At 24.5% G+C, this 20,771-nt stretch overlaps 1 protein-coding gene across 3 annotated transcripts in view; it reads left to right on the top strand.

The window, feature by feature from the left end:
* Positions 1 to 2,161: 2,161 nt before the first annotated feature.
* Positions 2,162 to 20,771, top strand: part of LOC111619377 (lachesin-like) — a 66,901-nt gene continuing 48,291 nt past the window's right edge. For 2 of the 3 annotated variants that reach the window (XM_023361110.1, XM_023361181.1), the window contains exons 1-2: positions 15,617 to 16,022; positions 18,662 to 18,832. In XM_023361110.1, the coding sequence (XP_023216878.1) occupies positions 15,761 to 16,022; positions 18,662 to 18,832 (433 nt within the window). In that variant the 5' untranslated portion in view covers positions 15,617 to 15,760. Of the gene's footprint in view, positions 2,167 to 15,616; positions 16,023 to 18,661; positions 18,833 to 20,771 lie in introns of those variants that run through there. The other variant, XM_023361236.1, reaches the window with a different exon arrangement.

Genomic DNA, 20,771 nt, shown 5'->3' on the forward strand with positions numbered 1-20,771 from the left:
TCTATCTGTCGCTGCTATTGGTTCATTACACACTATAAATTTTTTAACGTATTTTTTATAGCAGTTATAAAAGTTAACATATTGAAATTTTTATTTTTTATACACTCGAAAATACTGAAAAAAAATCTGTGCATTTTATAGATTTTAAATATATATTTTAAAAAGAAATTTTAAAAATTTATTGTATTTTAAAATATATTTTTAATATTTATTTACTTAATAATTGTTTTAAAATGTCGATTCCATAATTGATTTTACAAATATTTGTTCATTCCATTTTGTTACGTAACAATAACAATTCGCATCTAATTGTTACGCAACAATGTAAATAAGATAAAGTATGTAAAAAATAAACAAACAATTAATTAAATTGATAGGGGGAAAAAATAAATATTTGAGGAAACTAAAAATTAATTTCGGTCTGAAAAATATTGATAAAAATATCTTTTAAATTTTAAAGTAGGGTTCTTATTTTATTTTATTTTTATTTTATTTATATTCATTTTGTTTTTCTGTATCCAAGAAGTAATTACGAAAAATATTGTTCGGATGTCAGATTTTTTTTTTATTCTTGCTTGCTTCAATATTTACAATAGTTTTTAGTTAAGGGAAAGCTAGTGTAATAAGATGTTTTCGCTTTTCCTTCAGGCATCGCATATCGAAATCTCGTGTTCATCCAATAGTTTTGACAAAAAGAAACCTTCCAGTTTAGTTATAGTATTGAACTTTTACTTTTTAAATTTATCTTATTTTGTTGTTTCCTTTTTTTTCCTCCGGAGATGACAAGAAGAATAAAATTCAATCGACTCCAAGAATACTTTTTATATATATATTTAACATTCTTAAATTATGAGAGAATTTTTCATGCATCATTCGAATGATAACATATTAAATTTTACTAAATTATAAACTTTGTACGAGATGAAAACTGGTTTAATATTAAAATTCTTCGAAATGTATTTTTGTATCTATTAAATTGTTATAATACAAACTCACCACGATGTATAACTCTTCTATATATTGTCACCCTCATAAAGGACACTTAGTTATGCGAATGGATCAGTCTCATATATATTAGAGAACACTTTAATATCTGTAAATTACTAAATTACAATTTTGCGTGTAAACAATATTCGTTATAGTTAAATCACGTGACTTTCAAGCTCCCAATTCAAACTTGTATAGACCTCATTACTGTGCATAATTCGTATTGTCTAAGGTAATTTGGTTTAGCCCCACACTCAATTTAGTGCCAATTTCAGAGGTAACAAATGCTGGCACTAAATCAACTTAAATTTATTTGTATTTATATTCATAAAAAGTGTAAATATAATTATAGATTTCTGTGTTTAAATTAATTATTTTTAACTTTATAAGAAGTTCTTATAAAGTTAAATATTTAACTAAAATGTCTAATAAATAGAGGCTCTAGTATTGGTAAAATAAAAGTTTAGCCAATATGGCATCAGAAAAAAATTATTTTTTGTATGTTTTTTTGATAAAATATATAGTTTGATAAGCTTACCATAAATTGAATCTGATATGTTGAATTTTTTATTATATTTTATGACATAGCTACATTTTTTTTAACCTTTTTTTGGTTGCTGAGAGTGTATTTTCTATAAACAATATACTGTATATATACAGTATGTACAGTGCATTTAAATTATTAAAAATACTATTTTAAACTTCTATATTTTAGACAGAAAATTCGAGGAGAAAAATCAGAATTCCTAACAGAATCTCTCTCTAGTAACTATAATTCTTATAGAGAAGATTACAGTTGGTTCTCTTTTATAACAGGGAACTGATTGTATCTACACATTGTATACTTCTATAGAAACATGCATTGTATAGCTTGCACAGTTGTTACATTAAATATAAATTTAAGACTTGATATATAATAAGAAATATTAATACAATTAGAGTAAAATCACACCCAAACTGATACAATAAGTAACAATATTAAACATTTAATTTTTAAATAAAGTAACTTTTATATTAAGTTACTTTTATTTATTAAGTGGTTACTTTTCTTTTTCCTTTTTTCTCAATCCTATAATAAGATATATGTACGATTCTTTCTTTATTCTTAAACATTAATTGAAAAAGTGAAGGGTATAGTAAGAAAGGCGATATCCCATATTTTCCCTTTTGCTCTTCCGAGTGTCTTCTACACCATTAATCATTTCTTAAATCGAAAGTGAACAATCCACAACTTCTGCTCTTTGCTACACGTAATTTTCTAGCTTTACACTGACAGCTAACATATCGAAGTTCTGTAAATCCGTCCAGGATTGCCGCACATAACCGATGTATTCGATAAGTGTTGCAATAAAAATAATTTGTCAAACACCGCAGGCCAATCCTACGGCTCAATCTTTCTTTTTCTTCTTCTTCTTCTTCTTCTATCTGTCGCTGCTATTGGTTACATTCAATATCTAGAAGAGATTGCAAAGCACTTTTTTTTTTGCCAATATCAGTGAAACTAGCTGATAAGTATTATTTTCTCTGTAATTAATATATATATATATTTCAACTATTTTTCAAGAATTTTATCCTGATACTACTATAAAATAATCATTTAATTGTATTATAATTTATTTAATATATTCAACTTTCAAAATATTTAAATATAGGGAAATAAAATTCGCATTAAATTTCGATGAAAATTATAGATTCCTGAATTATCTTCTAATGAAATAAATATTTTCCTTTTTTTCTTTTGACCTAATGACCTAAATAATCAAATTATGGACATAATATGCATGCAAATAGCATAAGATGATGATAAAATTCCGAGTGTTTGTAATTTTCATAAGGGGGAAAAAACTTTTAAAATCGAAAATAAAACTTTTCTCTTTATGAAAAATTAGAGTTTAAGTATTCTAAAAATTTGTTTTTAAACTAATATTATATTATTTATATCTTATAACTTAATATAAACTGGTAAAAGAACGTAAATACACACTCTTTAGTAGTGTTTATCCATCCTTTTCTGCATAAAATTTGGTTTATTCGATGGGAAAGAAGTGCAGGAAAATGGCAAGAGCATACTAAATTCTGCTAAAATGCTCTCTGAACTTTGACCTCTCTTTCTAAAACTCTTCTCTTCACTTAGATACATTCAAATTGACTATCCATAATGACATAAAGCGATTCGGACGGGTGATATCTCTTTTTCAATAGAAAGGAAAGGTGCATTTGACAGTCTATTGCTTAAACTCTTGCTCTTCAATCGAATTCCTTTAGAGTTCAGGATTCTAACGATTCCTCTAAGATTATCTTGGAAAATATCTCTTGAAAAATATATATAAAAATAAAGAGCATATGCCACCTGAATGTCATATATGTGTGACAGTAAGAGCATAAAAGTCCAATCGATATAGAAGTATGAGTTTATGCTTTATATTGAGGCGCTTCAGTGGTTTTTGAATGGGTCTTAAATATAAAAAAGGTTATGAATGTATGACATAAAATAGTTTAATATTGCATAATTTGTTAATTTAATCATTTTAGTGCTTTAAAAACTTAAAAATAGAGAAGTTATATAGTGTTAAAGTGATTAAAATTCACCTACAAAAATTTAGAAAAAAGAAAAAGATTTTTAATATTTTGATGTAAAAGATACAGATTTTATAAAAAAAATTTTAACATTAAAATATTTAAAAATTTATAAATACTGAACGATTCTCAGATTTTAAATATAAATTTTCAGGAGAAAAATTAGAAAATAATTAGAAGTAAATATAGTTTATAAGAATTTTTTTACAAAACAAAATTCTAATAATTTATTTAAAATAATACAATTAAAATATTATTTCTTATTTATTTTATATTTTAAGATTGTTATTACATACCGGAATTTGAAGGGTAAAAACACTCTAAATTTAAGCACCTTGATCTTAATACCTTCACATTTTAAAATAATTNGAGAAAGAAGAAATTTCATCTTAACTTACCTTAATTATGTTTAGACTGTTCTTATTAACAAGTAATTGATCAAATAATATTAATACTAATGAATTTTAAGCTTATAACATGAAATTATTAATAATGAATCATTTATATTATTCATAATTTTTAAGAACAAATACAGATTTATCTATAAAACTGACGTATATTTTAATCCCATTTCCGTAATTTCTAATATTTATGAATGATGAGATTGTGCTGAATGAATATATATAGCCTATATATATACATACATACGTACAGTACATACATACATATATATATTCTTTTAATAAATTCTACATTATTTATATTCATAATAAAAATAAAATTGAAAGAAAAATTTATTCTTTTTCCATCTTAGAATGAAAGTATATCATAAAATTTGTCTTGAAATATCCTATAATAATAATTCATGATGTAACGTAATTTGCGATAATCTTTCTTGCGGATAAAGGTATTTTTAGATAATAACAGATCATAGTTGACAGAAGAGATAAATTATGAAGGAATATATAAACAAGAGTGAAGGTTCTAGCGACAAAAATATGCGATTTTTTTATATAATAAACAATAATAAACAACATATATATATATATATATATATATATAATATCAATATGAATTATCATACGTCAGTAAGAGAATGTTATTAACTTACAAATCACTGAAAGAAAAATTGTTATATGCTATAAAAAAATACATTTTCTTCCCCCCTTTTTCCTTCCATTTCAACAAAAAAGTCTTAAATATCTACAGATTTTAATTAAATTTTATTCATTTAATAATGAAAAATCAATGATTTTTCGATATACATTTTCAGAATTATCATTATATCCAACGAATTAATTCGAGTAAATAATTTATGATACAGCAACCCGGTTTCTGACATTTAAACCAATAATTTCTAATTTAATAAGTTAAATTAATCAGAAATGTTTAATTAAAAATCAAGAAGTATTTTATCAGTTAGTGAATAATGTATAGTCTATGTATAACTGTGCTTAGCTTCATTATAATTTATTTGTTTTTTTTATTATGTTTGTTTTGCTTGTTTTTTTCTAACGTTGAAATCGTTGCTTGGCTTCACTTAGAGCGATGAAAAATATGTATTTTTAAAAGTTATAGATAAAAAATTTTTCTGGAAGGGTTCACTTTCATTGTAGGAAAAGTTTATTCAAGTAGGATGATAAAATGTGGTTATCGGTCTTCGGCACACGGTGAGAAATATCCAACAAACTTGCACACAAATGTCTTCTTAGAGATTAATGTAACCAAAGTGTGGCGTGCAAATACGTTGGTCTTTTCTTGATGTTTTATCCACAACTAGAGGAAGTCCGTGTGTTGAATTGTGCGTATGATGGATGTACTCGTTGTACTGTAGAAATCAAATGCCGATGGGCACGCCCTTAGTAATAAGAATCGTTAAAGGAATTGCCAACCAGCAGTAATGTTTGCCTTCTATCTGCATTAGGATAAAGAGGCATATCTTTAAAAACTCATTTATTACAGATGTGACGGTAATAGCAATGTGGTATGGGATGTCTTTTGTAGTAACAATATTGCCATTGCGTTTTTTCTTACTTAACTTAACGAAATTACTATATCCCTGTTACGATTTTTATGCCCTGATTAAACTGAAAAATTCCACGTTTTATCGTGTAAAACTGTATAGAAACATGTGTTTTCTTTTTATATAGTAAACTATATGTTTATATACCCTCGAACTTATGTTTTTAATCGATTTTTGTAAATTGACTAGATGTGTTGCCTGGGGTTGCTCGGGATTTTGAGGGGTGGGAATTGGCGAGATTGTGTTGGGATACGGTAATAAAAACAATGGTTTTAGTAACTAAAATGTACGTTTATTGACCTGAGTATTTACAATAATAGAACTGCAAAACAGAAATTTGCTTGGGCTTAAGTTAAGAGAGGGTGGGCTTTAAGGCTGGTTGGGGTGGGGTATTTGTTATATTTATGCGTGTAGATTATGAATACTTTGATTAAGAAGAGACCAATAATAAAATTTCACAGTAAACCATTATAGAATTGATTATATTTAATGTCATTACTAGACTATACTAATTTCTATATAATGCAGTAAAATTAAATGTATAAAAGATAAAAATAATTAGTATAATTTATATTTAACATTTTACCAGAAAAAATTGTATATAATTTAATAAATTTAACGCTAATCTTTTAAATACGATAGAAGGAAAAAAAATTATTCTAGCATAATTTTTTTATGTTAAAAGCTCACGAACAAGATAGTTATTATATGTAATTACTGCACTAAAATTACTTACAATTAATAGTACATTTTATAAGCTATTTCAAAAAAGTACTTAATAAATTATTTCGTAAAATATTAAACATTTATCTTACTTTAGTATGCAAAATGTCATTTATGAGTCAACATAATTTGCTAAAACTAAGCGGTTAAACACAGTTCCTTCTCACAAAAAGAAAAGGAAAAAAATGTATATTAAAAAAAGAGAGAGGGATTTGGTAATCCTAACGTAATATAAAGTTTATGAATTATTTATAACAGAAGACGTGTTAGAAAAACTTTACAACTACAAAATATCCGAAGCGAAATGTTTAACTCATAAAGATTTCTTATAATGAATTAACACTAAATGGATTAAAAATCATTTTCTCGTGAAAGATATTCAGGTAGAATTTTTGTCAGGTATTTATAATCATAAATGACAACATGTTTACTTAGAAGCACTGTCATAAAATTCTTATTATTAAATAATGTAACATATAATACACGAATGACTTCTTGCACGTGATATAAGATAATTATTTCGTTTTAATTCCGTAATTTTATCTTTTAATTGGTTTATGACGTTTTATTTTATCTCTGTTGATAAGGTTTTATATGATACACCTTTTAAAACTTAAATAATTACGTTGTTTTATTTTTACAAATTAAAAATGGCTAATGTTACAAATTAGATTTTTTTACGTATTTTCACAATTGTTTATTCTGTTTGGATAATGTTTAAATACGAGTAATTTTGCATTATACAATGTATAAATTCGAGGTGTTTTTTTATTTAAAATTAACTGAATTTTTATAGGGAAAATACTTAAAAGATTAGAGTGATATTTTTAAGATAAATATTTACATTAGAGAAGAAACTTAAATGAGCAATAAGAAATAATTTTAGCTTATAATGACCTTTATATTTAGTAATAAAAATGTAGTTTAAGCTATCATTTTGTTCGTATGGATGTCTGTTTGCCTTCCTATAAAATCTAGTTAAATGAAGACAGAATATCTTCTGTGTAACTTGGGGCTTATTAAGGCCAACCAAATTTGAACTATTATTTATTCAAAATAAAAATCCAAACTCAGTCGGTCATAATGGATGCCCTTACCTTATTTAGACGGAATATCTTCTATACTATTCTGTAATTTCAACCTTAAAATGCACTTACAAGTGAAGCTTGAACCGTAATTTAGAGGTAAAAAGTCGAAAATTACTAATAAAAATTTTCGAAAAATTCGAATATTACTCTATAATTTCAAATATTTTTTTGCATATTTTTATGTTAAAGATGTAATTTCGTTAGGAATTCTTTGCATTTTTTTTATTAATTCTTTGTATTTTAAACCTCTCGCCATATTAAAATTGCTTGTATCTAATTAATTACATTGAACTATTTAATTAAATTAAACAAGAATTTAAACAATAGTAACTATCAAATATTCTAAGATTTGAATTTANTCCTTTATTTAATATTTTAAAGCTGATAAGATTATATTGTCCGAACGACAAACAAAGTGATTTCAATATTCTTATTCTTATTTAATATATTGACATGATATATAACATCACATTAAAGAAATTGGATGGGAAGGAATTTATTCCTCCAAACTTAAAAATATATTTTCTATTCAACCTTAAAAAAGGGAAGAAATAAAGAAAAACTAGCCTACTTCATTGCAAACTTTTATCGAAGTAATTTAATTGAAAGCAATAACAATATATCGGAAGTAAATGTTTGATTCCTTTCACCATAAATCTTTAACACTGTTTAAAGAGTTTCGCATTCAACAGTTACTGTACACTACGTTTATATAAAAAGCTTGAAGTGTGTTCAAGGAAAAAAATAAATTTCTTTATACTTTCATCATATCCAAAGACCTTATTAGCTTATTAAGCGGCTGATATCGTAGACAGTAGAATAAAAGGAGTCATATGGGCGCCATAGTGTCGCGTTGGAGACAGTTTCTGGATATAAGTCTATCTAGCAATGTTACTCGAATGTTGTTAAACTAAGAGAGATTGTTCGATCGGATTCGCCATTATCCCTTGTTGAGTAAGCGGGCAAAGGTCAGACACACGTCCTCTGAGTGTTAACGGGATATATGACCCCACCCACTGGTCATTAAAGACATTGAGGATCAATCCAGAAAGGTTTCTATCATTTAGAACATTATCACACTCTAGTCTATACTTGTCTTCATTTCTTTGATAACATATTTTTGTTGACTAAATCCATCAAAATAAACATTTTGAAAACCTTTCTATTTATATTTCTTCCATTTTTATAGAGTTAAATTGTTTTTTCCTTTGATAAAAAGTCATATTTTTTATTATATTTTTTAGAATGGACAATTCATAATGATAACAACAAAAACAATAATAATGTTTTAAAAGTTAAACTTTGTATAAAAATAATAATAATAATAATATATTGTGCTAATAATTTTATATTGTTAAAAAGCACTAACATAAAACTGACTTAAAAATATTATAACAAAATTTAATTTTTTTCTTGTTTTCCTGCTTTATATAACTTAGATACAAGATTAATTTATATATCCTTAAGAAATTTGTATATAGACTATTCGATTATCTATAGTAATGAAACTATATGCTTACTTTTACTGATTATTATTTTTTTTTTTTAAAGCTGTCATTATGTAAGATATAGGAAACATACTTCAGATAGGAGTAGACTATATCTGTTAATGGCAGGTGTAGACAATGCCTGTAAACTAATGAGATAGTGAAATATGGTATATAATTTACAAATCTTTGAACAGTGAGACATATAAATAATTTTTTCTGCTTAATTTATCAAGAATTAGACATTATATACAACATAATTCTAGATAGAGCTATATTGTAAGTACATATAAACGTAGTTCAGAAGGAGAAAACATTTGAAGAGTGAAGAATTCTGAGATAAAATATTTTTCACGGCAGACCAAATGTTAAATTTATTATAAAAGAATTCATTAATGAATAAAATATAAAAGAGATTCTTTAAAATTGTTTACTCATGTTTATAAATCTACGACAACACAAAATAATTACGAATTAACCTTTCCAAAATCATATTATTCCTGAATAATCCTATATATAACAAAATTTATAAACGTAAAATTTATATATTTCTCTTCATATACAACATATTTTAAAATACAGATTATATCTAGAAAGTTTCTAAAATTCTATAAATCTATTATCAATGAATGTTTTCTATTAAAAGATAGAAACATCCTTAATTCTGTAAAAGCAAACAGATATTTATTCTTGATTTCTAAATTGATTTATTCGATATATGGTTAATGTTATAGAAAATTAATTAGTTTTAAAAACAATTTTATTAACAAATAAGAAAATATTTAAATAATAAGTTCTATTTCANATAAAAATTTCATAAATTATCAATTAATCTTTATACAATATTAATCATTAAATGATTAATAATTTATTTATAAATAAAATAAAGTGATTAAATAAAATAAATTGGGCGAAATTGTACAATTGAATAACCATTCAAATGTACTGTACTTCAGTTAACGTAATCTTCTTGGAGTAAGTAAGTTTTTAAGGACACTTCTTTCACAGGAACATTGAAAAGGTTATCTTTTAGAAATGTCTTACATATAAATTATATATATTTTAAAGTTTAAGAGCAAAATGACTACTTCCCTTTATTCCGCGAATGACAGTATATGATAACGATAGCAAAAGGGGGGACTAAAAAACAGAACGTGAATCTGAGAAGTAGAAAAATCAATGATATCACACTTCCAGCTGAAGAGAAAATTTACGATCACAGATGTTCCAGAAAGACTCATTTTATTGCTTCAAATTGTCATTCACTCTCATGTTATATTGACCCCTGTAAGTCAAAATGAGACAATGAAAACATGATATATTTCCTCATCACAATATAAGTTTATGAATTGCGTAGAGTAAACGATGGAAATTTTCTAAAGTAATCCGTTATTTTACTATTTCATTTATTATAAAAAAAGAAAAAGAAAAATTGATAAAAATTTATCAAATGTTTCCTCATTTTATGAGAAGAAATTGTAGGGAAGTAGCAAAGATGTTGTAAGCTCATTAGTTCGTAAAAGTACTCTGCTAGAAAGAGAATAGATTCACCTGTTCTTAAAAACAATCCCCTTCTGTTAAGAGCGGAATCTTGTCTGTATTGAGCAGCTAATCACAAGCATCGAACTTGGGACTCAAAAGATCGATATCGTGATTGGATTAGTATCAGGTGTTACATGTTCTTTATTCTACTCAGTTTGATCTCTCCATTCATCTTTACAAATCTTACAAAATCATTCTTCAGTAAGTTTTCTATCGATTGATAAAATTATATTTCGATTTTGATATATCAGAGTATTGTCTCTTCCTTTTATTATTATTTTATATATATATATATATATATAGTTAGAAAAGTTTCTGTAACATCGCCTTTTTCCTGTGAAGTATACTGGTCTGGGGTCAAGTGTGAGGTATTCGGTAGTGGTTCACTTGATTCTTACAAAATCGATGGACAGGAAACTCGAAGAAAAGAAGAGACACTGCTAAGGGAATAAAAAAAGAATAACATTAGAGGAAAAGAAATGAAAAAATGTAGGTTTTTATCGTCGTACTTTCGGACTACGATCGTGGATTAGATTCTCATCAGTTATGTAAATTATTCACTTAATGGCTTGAAGAGTGCGAGATGGAAATTCTGTTCTTTGATGCCAATGTCGCTTTTCTTATGCTGTTGGGGTAACAATAAAAACGCCTTTTTTGGTCAGGCACAAACTTTTAGCAACGTAGGAAAAAAGAAAAAAATATCAGTAATCTGCATACCTTTAGCAAATATTTGAAAACTTCGCTACTGTATCTAAAGTATAGAGAAAAAAACCCAAAAATTTACGTCAGTATGAAGGAAATACTTATTTAAAAGCAAACATTACTAATTCCTAACATTTTTTCCCTCGTTAGCCCTTTTAAAAAAATATAAAAAAATATTGTTTCTTACAAATTACTTTTATTTTTCTTATTAAATATGTAAGAATCACACGCATAATCATAGAACCATGTGAATGCATGCTTTTGTTTTCATTTCTTTTTCCAACAACACTTAAATCACTTAGTGAAATCATTGTAGGGAAAAAAATAATATAATTTAATCTTTAAAAATAATTTTATATCTTTCAATAAAACTTATAAGTAATTTTTACAGTTAAAATGCTTAAAATTCTGTATAAACTAACAGTTTAATTAAATTTAAAAGACTTTTTGATCATCACACTTTATCCAAATTGTTATTTAATTTAGTGATCAATACACAGAAGAGATAAATAATGTAACACTGTAATTTTATTAAGAAGAAATTTTCAATTTATAAATGCTTTAAACTAAACTTAGACAAGAAAAATTGAAAATATTATAAAATTAAAATTAAACTTTACATTATAATTAGAAAAATTTGATAAATATAAATAATAAATCTTTACGAAGAGAGGAGAAAAATTTATCATCATTTTTATCAGATGCTATTCAACGAATAAAAGTTTTTGCACTGTTGCAATTACATGAAGATAAACATAATTAAAGTATCATAAAATTTGTTTATATATAATAAAATACGATCATTAAAAAAAGTCTAGTAAAATTTAACTCAAAAACTTCATTAAAGTAATTAATAGAACATAATAGCATTCGTGTTAATTAGTTTTAAAAGCTTCCTTCATTTTCATAAATAAAAAATTATTAAAAATAAAAAAAATCAATTATTTAGATATAAAAATATATAAAATCGAGTTAAAATATTTTAAAATAATTTTTTTATATATTCTTCTTTCAAAATACTTAAAAATTTGATATAAAGTAGAAAAATATAAACTTAAGCATTGAGAAGTTAAGCTTACTTTATCATTTTATGTTTATATATATATATAAAGATTTTTCCTTTAAAATTATATTTTAGCAATTTTGTAAATATTGAAACGAACTTTCATTTAAACAAATTTCATGTTTATGAAAAAATAATAAAATTTAAATTTAAATATCAAAAAAAGTCTTATCTTTGTAAGATTTTGTTTATGAAAAATATTCTGTATAATCATATTAACAAATTATACTGGACTTGTTATAACAAGATTTTACGTTAAATTTTTCAAATTTTAAGTTATTTTTTTGGATAAATTTAAATTATTTTTATAATAACAGTAGATTTAGATCTACTACTAGTAAAGTAATATTTACTCTATTGATATATAACGAATTAACAAGCTTCAAACTTGACTGTTAATATACAGATCCACTATTACTGTTACCATTGATACTACTGATCTTACCACTGATACAAATTAAATTTTTATAAAATTAAAAATTCGAATATTATTAATATTATTATTAGTTGTAGTAGTATAATAAAAAATCTCATTAGCTTGTTTATAACTCTTTAATTAAGAATAAAACTATAATTTAATGATGCTAAAAATTAATTTAAACACATTTATTACATGTAAATAATAATAATAACAATAATAATTTATTAAATATATAACCTAAGTTAATAAACATTTAAAAATATCACTTTAATTTTGTTAATATTAAAATCAAAATTTTCTAATTAAAAATACTTTTATTAAATTTATCAACTTTAAAATTATAATTAAAGGAAAGTTAAATATAATTTACAAGTATTTTATTTTATTTTTTTGCAAAGTTTATTACTTAGAATTTATTAATTGTATTAAGGCTAAAAATATACAGTAAAGTAAATATTTTTGTGAAGAAATCGAATTATTACTTATAAACTATATTATGTCTATAGAAACAGCAATCTAGATGAGTGACTAAGTTAATTACAAATATTTTTCTTATATATTTCATAGAAAAGAATTGGAGTAAGATCACTTAGATAATTAAAAAAAAATTCTTTTTCTAACATTCTTCATTATAACATAAAAATATTTATTTAAATATTAATAATTTTTAATCTCGAGAACAATGTTAGATAGATAGAATTCGAGACCAGTTATGCAAAACTTATGGGAAGTAGGCCACGATTAATTACAAAAAAATTTTGATATGGACCGGAAGTGACGATATTTCAATTCAAAAATTCTCTCCTGAAAAATTGTTAGATAGATGACCGGCACGACTCTATTGTTAAAGGAAAAGTATGATGTACAGGGGCAAGCCACTACTCATTTGAGGTGGAGAGCGTATATTTTAAATTAAATAAATTAATAATTATGATTAAAGATTGCAGCCCGGTATTGTGACAATGCCATTTTACAATGACATTTTAGAAATTACATATTTATAAATAAATTTTATATATTTTAGAATCAAACTTTATGAATTTTTTTAAATATAAAAATATATTATAAAAGTAGTTATTGTGAAAAATTGCAGAGATTTTTTAAAAATATGTATTTAGTACAAGAGCTTAATAAATATTTTATTTGGCTGATTTATTATCATGCATTATTATTTAGCTCTTTAATATTTTAAAATAAATTCTAATAATTTTATCTTTTTAAACATTTTAATTTCTAATATTAAAACATGGGGATAATTCTCGTTAAATCTGAAATTAATCAGCTTTATATTATTTAAATATAAATTATAATAAATCAATGAATAACTTTAAAACGTATTTAATTTTGTAATTAATATTTGAATATTCATGCTAACTTATTGAACGTATTTTTGTGACGTATAAACGATTATTTTAACAAAATAAAAGGCCAAAATTCATAAATATCGACTTTTTAAATATATTATTTACTTTGCCTAATTTATTTAATATTATAAATATAATGAAAAAAATCATTAGCCAAAGAAGAAATTAAACTATAAATTTATCGAAAATTTTTTAAAAATTCTAAATAATATAAAAACAATTAAAAGTAAAGGGTGACCCAAAAGTCAGTTAACTGCTGTAAAAACTAAATCGTTGTTTCATTCAAATACTTCTTAACTTTTAAACTGATGTCTTTCTTGTTTAATATATAAATTAATGACTTTCTTACAAAATCTGCTGAAGTGATCACAAAAATACGGTGAAATGACTTTTAAGTCACACACTGTATTATTTTAGATTATAAGGAATGTAATTTAGAAAGAAATATTTAAAACTTTACATATTTTGCTACTTTTAATGTTAAATTATTGGGTTACAATTTGAATAAATTGTAGACTTATAAATTCCCACTGTCTTCCGTCCGGCCGTCTATCCTTTCTTAATCTCGAGAATGGAATTATTTGAGAATAAATTGTTTTTTTTAATGATTTATCCATTGTAAAATCATATTTATGTATATGAAGATAAATTAAGTGATTATTCTAGTTATAACTGAACGGTATTATTTATTATTTTATTTATAAATAAAAATTTTGTTAATCCTTAATATTTTTCCATCGTTTAAAAGTATATTAATTAGGTTTATTAATTGAGAAGTTTTAAAGTTAAAATTAAGTTTGTANAAAATATATATTTTTCAGACGTGTAATATGTAAAAAACATAATTCATCTGCAAAAAAACTGAGAAGAATATTTACAGAAAAGCAATAAACTAAACTTTCTGCTACAAGTGCAATAATAAAGAAACGTATCTACAATATGAATAATTCTAAACTAAAAACGATTAATTCGCTATAAATTTAATATATATAATAGATTTTTAAACCATTAATACTTTTTTTAAAAAAAATATTTTCAAGATGAAGAGCATCGTGCTTGAACGTTGGAAATTGTAGAAATGCTGTGATTTGCAAAACTGCACGTAAATCTTGACCATTATATATCATTTGTGAGACATCACTTCTATTATTCTCAATGCAAATTGTACTCTGGGGTGACATAATTTGTATTTTAACTGCAATGCGGAACAAAAGTGTTTTCTAGAATCGGTTACACTTAAAAAAATTTCATTATTTATAACAAGTGAATGAATAGAAGTGATGTGAAAAATGGGATTATTTTTTTAAGATTTTTTATATTAAAATTTTATTAATTTTATTTCATAAATTTAGAATGTTTTATAAATAATTTGCGTAAGAAGAAAAAAAATCGTATTTAATAATAAAATATATTTAACTGAATATGATTTTTATATAAATGAATACATTTAACTTTATTGAAAATGCCATATTATGTGATGTATGCATGTTTCTCACACAAATCCCATTTTTTTTCACTAGGATTGTTTGTCTTGATCTCTTAGTCATTGTTCATTTTGTCACATTGTCCCGTTGTTTCCATTATTTTTGATAGTCTTGACTCGACCAACTACATCCAACATTTTTTACTGTCAGAAAAGAAACAGTACTTAGTTTCTTCTGGGAATTTCTTCTTCTTAACTGTATCAAAGAGAATCTTGCCTGAAGTTATATTTGTAAAACTTCACAAAAGACTTCTTCAGCTAAAATTGTGCAATAACAGCATCCTTTGGAATAAATTGTTTAGCTTCGGGCATCCAATTTAACGTGCTCCATATCAAACTAATAAGATTTTTATATAAAGCATGGTTTTATTATATATAATTTTTTTTGTTCCCCCCTCCTATACGTTGTTACAGGTTGCATGGTTAAGAGTGGAAAGTAAGACTATATTAACTATACACAGACATGTTATTACGAGAAACTACAGAATAAATTTAAGCCATAGTGAACATAAAAATTTTATTCTGCATATAAACAATGTGCAAGAAAGCGATATTGGAGGATACATGTGTCAGATAAACACAGTTCCTATGAAGAGTCAGGTTGGATATTTGGATGTTGTTGGTGAGTAGTTTTTTGTATTTCATCGTGTAAAAATATTTTATTTATAATTTTATACTATTTATAAGCTTTAATTAATAGATTTTTTAATGAAAATTTATATTTTAAACAAGAACATATGGATTTGTTTATTTATATTCTAAGTCGTTTCCAATGGGTGTACATAAAATGTATGCTTTAAATTATATTCTGTACCTCACTGAAATGTCATTTTTCCTACTTCAACATATGTAAATCATTCTTTGCTTTTGTGTCCTTATCAATTTATTGAAGTTATGAATGTAACTTATGATTTACAATGAATTGTTATGACGTTCTACTCTATAGCCTGAATACATTTATAAGTTTCTTAGCTACTTTAAAAACGAAACGAGTCTACAACTGGATTATAAATCTATTTTTTTGAATTCAAAGATTTCTTACAAACAAAATAAAAACTTTAAAAATTACAATAAATTAATTATTCCTTAACGAAATAAATCAGTTGAAAGAATCTCTCCATTGTTTGCATTCCCAACAATCTACGATTCATCAAATGTTTTGGCTTATAAAAAAGATGAAATAGTAAGAAAAAAAATTATAATTTTAATTACTAAAATTGATGAAATAAATTATAAAATATTCTAATATAAAAATTAATCGCGAAAAACTCTACTGAACTGAAAAATTACTCGTCATCATTCTAGTAATGGAACAATCCAAATGGCAAAAAATGAAAGCTGGAGAATGAAGAAAATAAAGAGAATAAAAAAAAATTGAATTTAAGTTAGAAAGACGATCAGAAAAATGACTTTTGAGGCTTTTTAAAACTGATGACGGCTGCTTAAATAGAGTGAAAATTGTAAATACCCTTTGGGCAATAGTTAAGATACAAGTAACCAACGAATGTCAATTTTTCTATTTTGAAATTATTTAATTTTTTTTAAATATATTTTTCTTACTTAGTTTATATATTTTCAGTATTCTCTACATAAAAATAGTAAAAATTTCTATAACACGTTATTTAATTAGTTAATTAATGCGTTAAAAGTTATAAAATATTCAACTATTCGTGGGTAATTTAGCCCTTAATTAAGTTATTTCTAATGATTTTGTTTAGTTTATGTTCCTCGTGAAGATAAAAAGAATGCAATATTTAATTATTTATTTTACACGAAAACGTTAAATTTTCTTTATTATAGTTAACGATCAGACAGGAAAACTAACGAAGAAAAAAATAATAATAATAAAGTTTTGTTAACAAGTTAAAGTTTTGAATTTCTATCTCTTCACGTTTATGATTTATTTAAATATTTACTAAAAATATTTACGAAAACTGATAAAATATATATTTTTCAGACGTGTAATATGTAAAAAACATAATTCATCTGCAAAAAAACTGAGAAGAATATTTACAGAAAAGCAATAAACTAAACTTTCTGCTACAAGTGCAATAATAAAGAAACGTATCTACAATATGAATAATTCTAAACTAAAAACGATTAATTCGCTATAAATTTAATATATATAATAGATTTTTAAACCATTAATACTTTTTTTAAAAAAAATATTTTCAAGATGAAGAGCATCGTGCTTGAACGTTGGAAATTGTAGAAATGCTGTGATTTGCAAAACTGCACGTAAATCTTGACCATTATATATCATTTGTGAGACATCACTTCTATTATTCTCAATGCAAATTGTACTCTGGGGTGACATAATTTGTATTTTAACTGCAATGCGGAACAAAAGTGTTTTCTAGAATCGGTTACACTTAAAAAAATTTCATTATTTATAACAAGTGAATGAATAGAAGTGATGTGAAAAATGGGATTATTTTTTTAAGATTTTTTATATTAAAATTTTATTAATTTTATTTCATAAATTTAGAATGTTTTATAAATAATTTGCGTAAGAAGAAAAAAAATCGTATTTAATAATAAAATATATTTAACTGAATATGATTTTTATATAAATGAATACATTTAACTTTATTGAAAATGCCATATTATGTGATGTATGCATGTTTCTCACACAAATCCCATTTTTTTTCACTAGGATTGTTTGTCTTGATCTCTTAGTCATTGTTCATTTTGTCACATTGTCCCGTTGTTTCCATTATTTTTGATAGTCTTGACTCGACCAACTACATCCAACATTTTTTACTGTCAGAAAAGAAACAGTACTTAGTTTCTTTTGGGAATTTCTTCTTCTTAACTGTATTTGAAGTAATATTTCTCTTGAAAATTACCATAAAATCAGAAATAACTAAAGAAAAAAAGCAGATAAATTTATTTCGAAAAATAAAATACACAAAAGATGTTATATTTTCTTTTGAAATTTTGAAAAAAAAATTAATATATTAGTAACATAATAATAATATGGTAGTGTGACACTTTAAAAATTATTCAGAAAAATAACAAGAATATTACTTCTACGTCATTGAATATGCTAACAAATAGGGATGTATGTGTTAGAAATGCTTAGTTATTATGGTCGAGAGGACAGAAAGAAACTTCAAACAAGAAGTGGAACATACTCTATATAAGATTGGTAGACTCCTTTAGTAATTTGCCCTACAAACACATAGTTTCTGCTTCGTTAAATATGTTGTAAATTTATTACCCTTTCTCTTGCCTGAACTACTCTATTCTTCCATCTAGTTCCACCAGAAATCATTGACACAGACAGCAGTTCCGATGTTTTAGTACGAGAGGGATCGAATGTTACAATGACCTGTCGCGCAAAAGGTTACCCAACACCAACCATAGTGTGGAGAAGAGAAGATGCCCAAGCTATAGCCGTTGGCAACTGGCAGAGTAACAAAATTTCAGGTATGTACTGTACAGTTTACATACTTTACATCTTTCCATCGGCTACTTTATTAGCCTTAAAGAGCTATACAACCCATTTTACAAGGTAGTTCTCTTACACGCGACGTTCGTTTACAACGTCTTGCTGTTGTCTTAATGTGCCTTTTTTGCTGTATTTATAGCGAAATTCTCAGCTTTTTCGCACATTTTTAATAGATTTTTCAGTTATTTCTATATCTATAAATAAATATCAATATGATTTGTAATTTTTATGAACAGACGTATTTTGGCACTTAAGATCTTTCATGGTAATATGAAGATTTTAATGCTTTCATATTAAACTTTTGTAATAAAAATTATTTATATTTAAAAATTATACACGAAATTATTAACATTTCCCTTCTTTCTATGCATAAACTTACACATTTACATGAACTAGAGGGAGAGGAGAGAATACATATTTAATGCATTGCTTATATGACTCTAGTGAGCAATAAGTTAAAAAATATATAGTAAAAATAGTTATAAAATATTTTATTTATTCATATCACTGAAAAATGCTATTAAAATTGATATTTTTTTGCCATGGAAGTCACTTAAATTAACAAAAAAAATTTATGTTAAAATAAAAAATAATAATTCTCTCTTGATTTCTTGTACATTAACATTAAAAAAAATTCTTATTTTTATGTTAAAACTTTATAATAATTTGCGTGACTTGTATCTATCTAGATGTTCTTCAGCTATTTACGTAAATAACATTTATTAACTACAATTCAGGTAGATGTTATTCAGGTAACAAAAGAAGCCCAGGAAAAGATTCTAGTTTGGTAAATGTATGTGCAGGAAATCAAAGTTTTCCTTTATATAGACTAATTGAATCTTGATGGTTTGTGAAGTGACTACTGCAAATGCTTCTATTGTATCAGAAGAATTGTCATTTCAATAATTTTGTCAAGAGGTTCACGTAATAAGAGTCAATCTTTTTCAAATAATTTCAACTGATAATGATTTTTTTTTAGTGTTAAGTTAAGATAACAACTAATTTTGTGAACTTTAAAAATTAGTTTTAATTTTATTTGTTAAAAAATGATAGAAAATTCTATTAAACTTTATTAGAAAACTTTCTATAAATTCAAAAAAGATAGAAATGTGTACAAAATTTCTATATTGCAGAATATACCTGAAGGCAATACGTGTCACCTTTAACATTTAGGATTTAGCATCATCTAACCAACTGATATTTTTTTTATGATGATACTTTTGGAAATATTTTCAAATGATAAATTTTGATTTGCTATCGAAATTTACGAGGAATTTTCTATCGAATTAGTATATTATCAAAATTATTCTACTTCAACTTTTATATGGGATGTTACTTGGGATATTGAAAAATTTTACTGTTGCTCTTATATAATATCATTTAAAATATTCTAAAAAATATAAGTACGTTATCTCTTTATACTTTGATAACATATACAAATTTTGCGCATAAAAATTTCGCAATAATTCACTTCTTATCTGTAATTTATGATGATTATTTTTCATAAACATGCAAACAATTTCTGAATTTATTTCTGTATAAATAATATAAATCACTATTGAACTGTTTCGTCTAAAATTATTAAGGCAATAATACAGTAAAACTCGTGTAAATCGGAATAGCTTTTTCTCTTCCGTTTTAGACAGGTTTTTACTGTATTTTGAAATTACATGTTAAATTTTTATAGGCCTAAATAAAAACAAATTTATTGCATTTTCTTAAAATTAATTTGTATAATTTTAAAATTATACGAAAGAAAAATCGAATAGAATAAAAAAAAATATATATATATACGTCAATTTTAATAACTGAACAATTTCTTCTCTTTATTTACCATAAAACTAGTCATAACATTGATATATCTGACAGTATTATTATGTGAGATGTGCACAATCAGTAAGTCTTTTCCACTAAAAC

Source organism: Centruroides sculpturatus, unplaced genomic scaffold (assembly GCF_000671375.1).
Source record: "Centruroides sculpturatus isolate CEXI.00-Female unplaced genomic scaffold, Cexi_2.0 scaffold48, whole genome shotgun sequence".
NCBI classification, from domain to species: Eukaryota; Metazoa; Arthropoda; class Arachnida; order Scorpiones; family Buthidae; genus Centruroides; species Centruroides sculpturatus.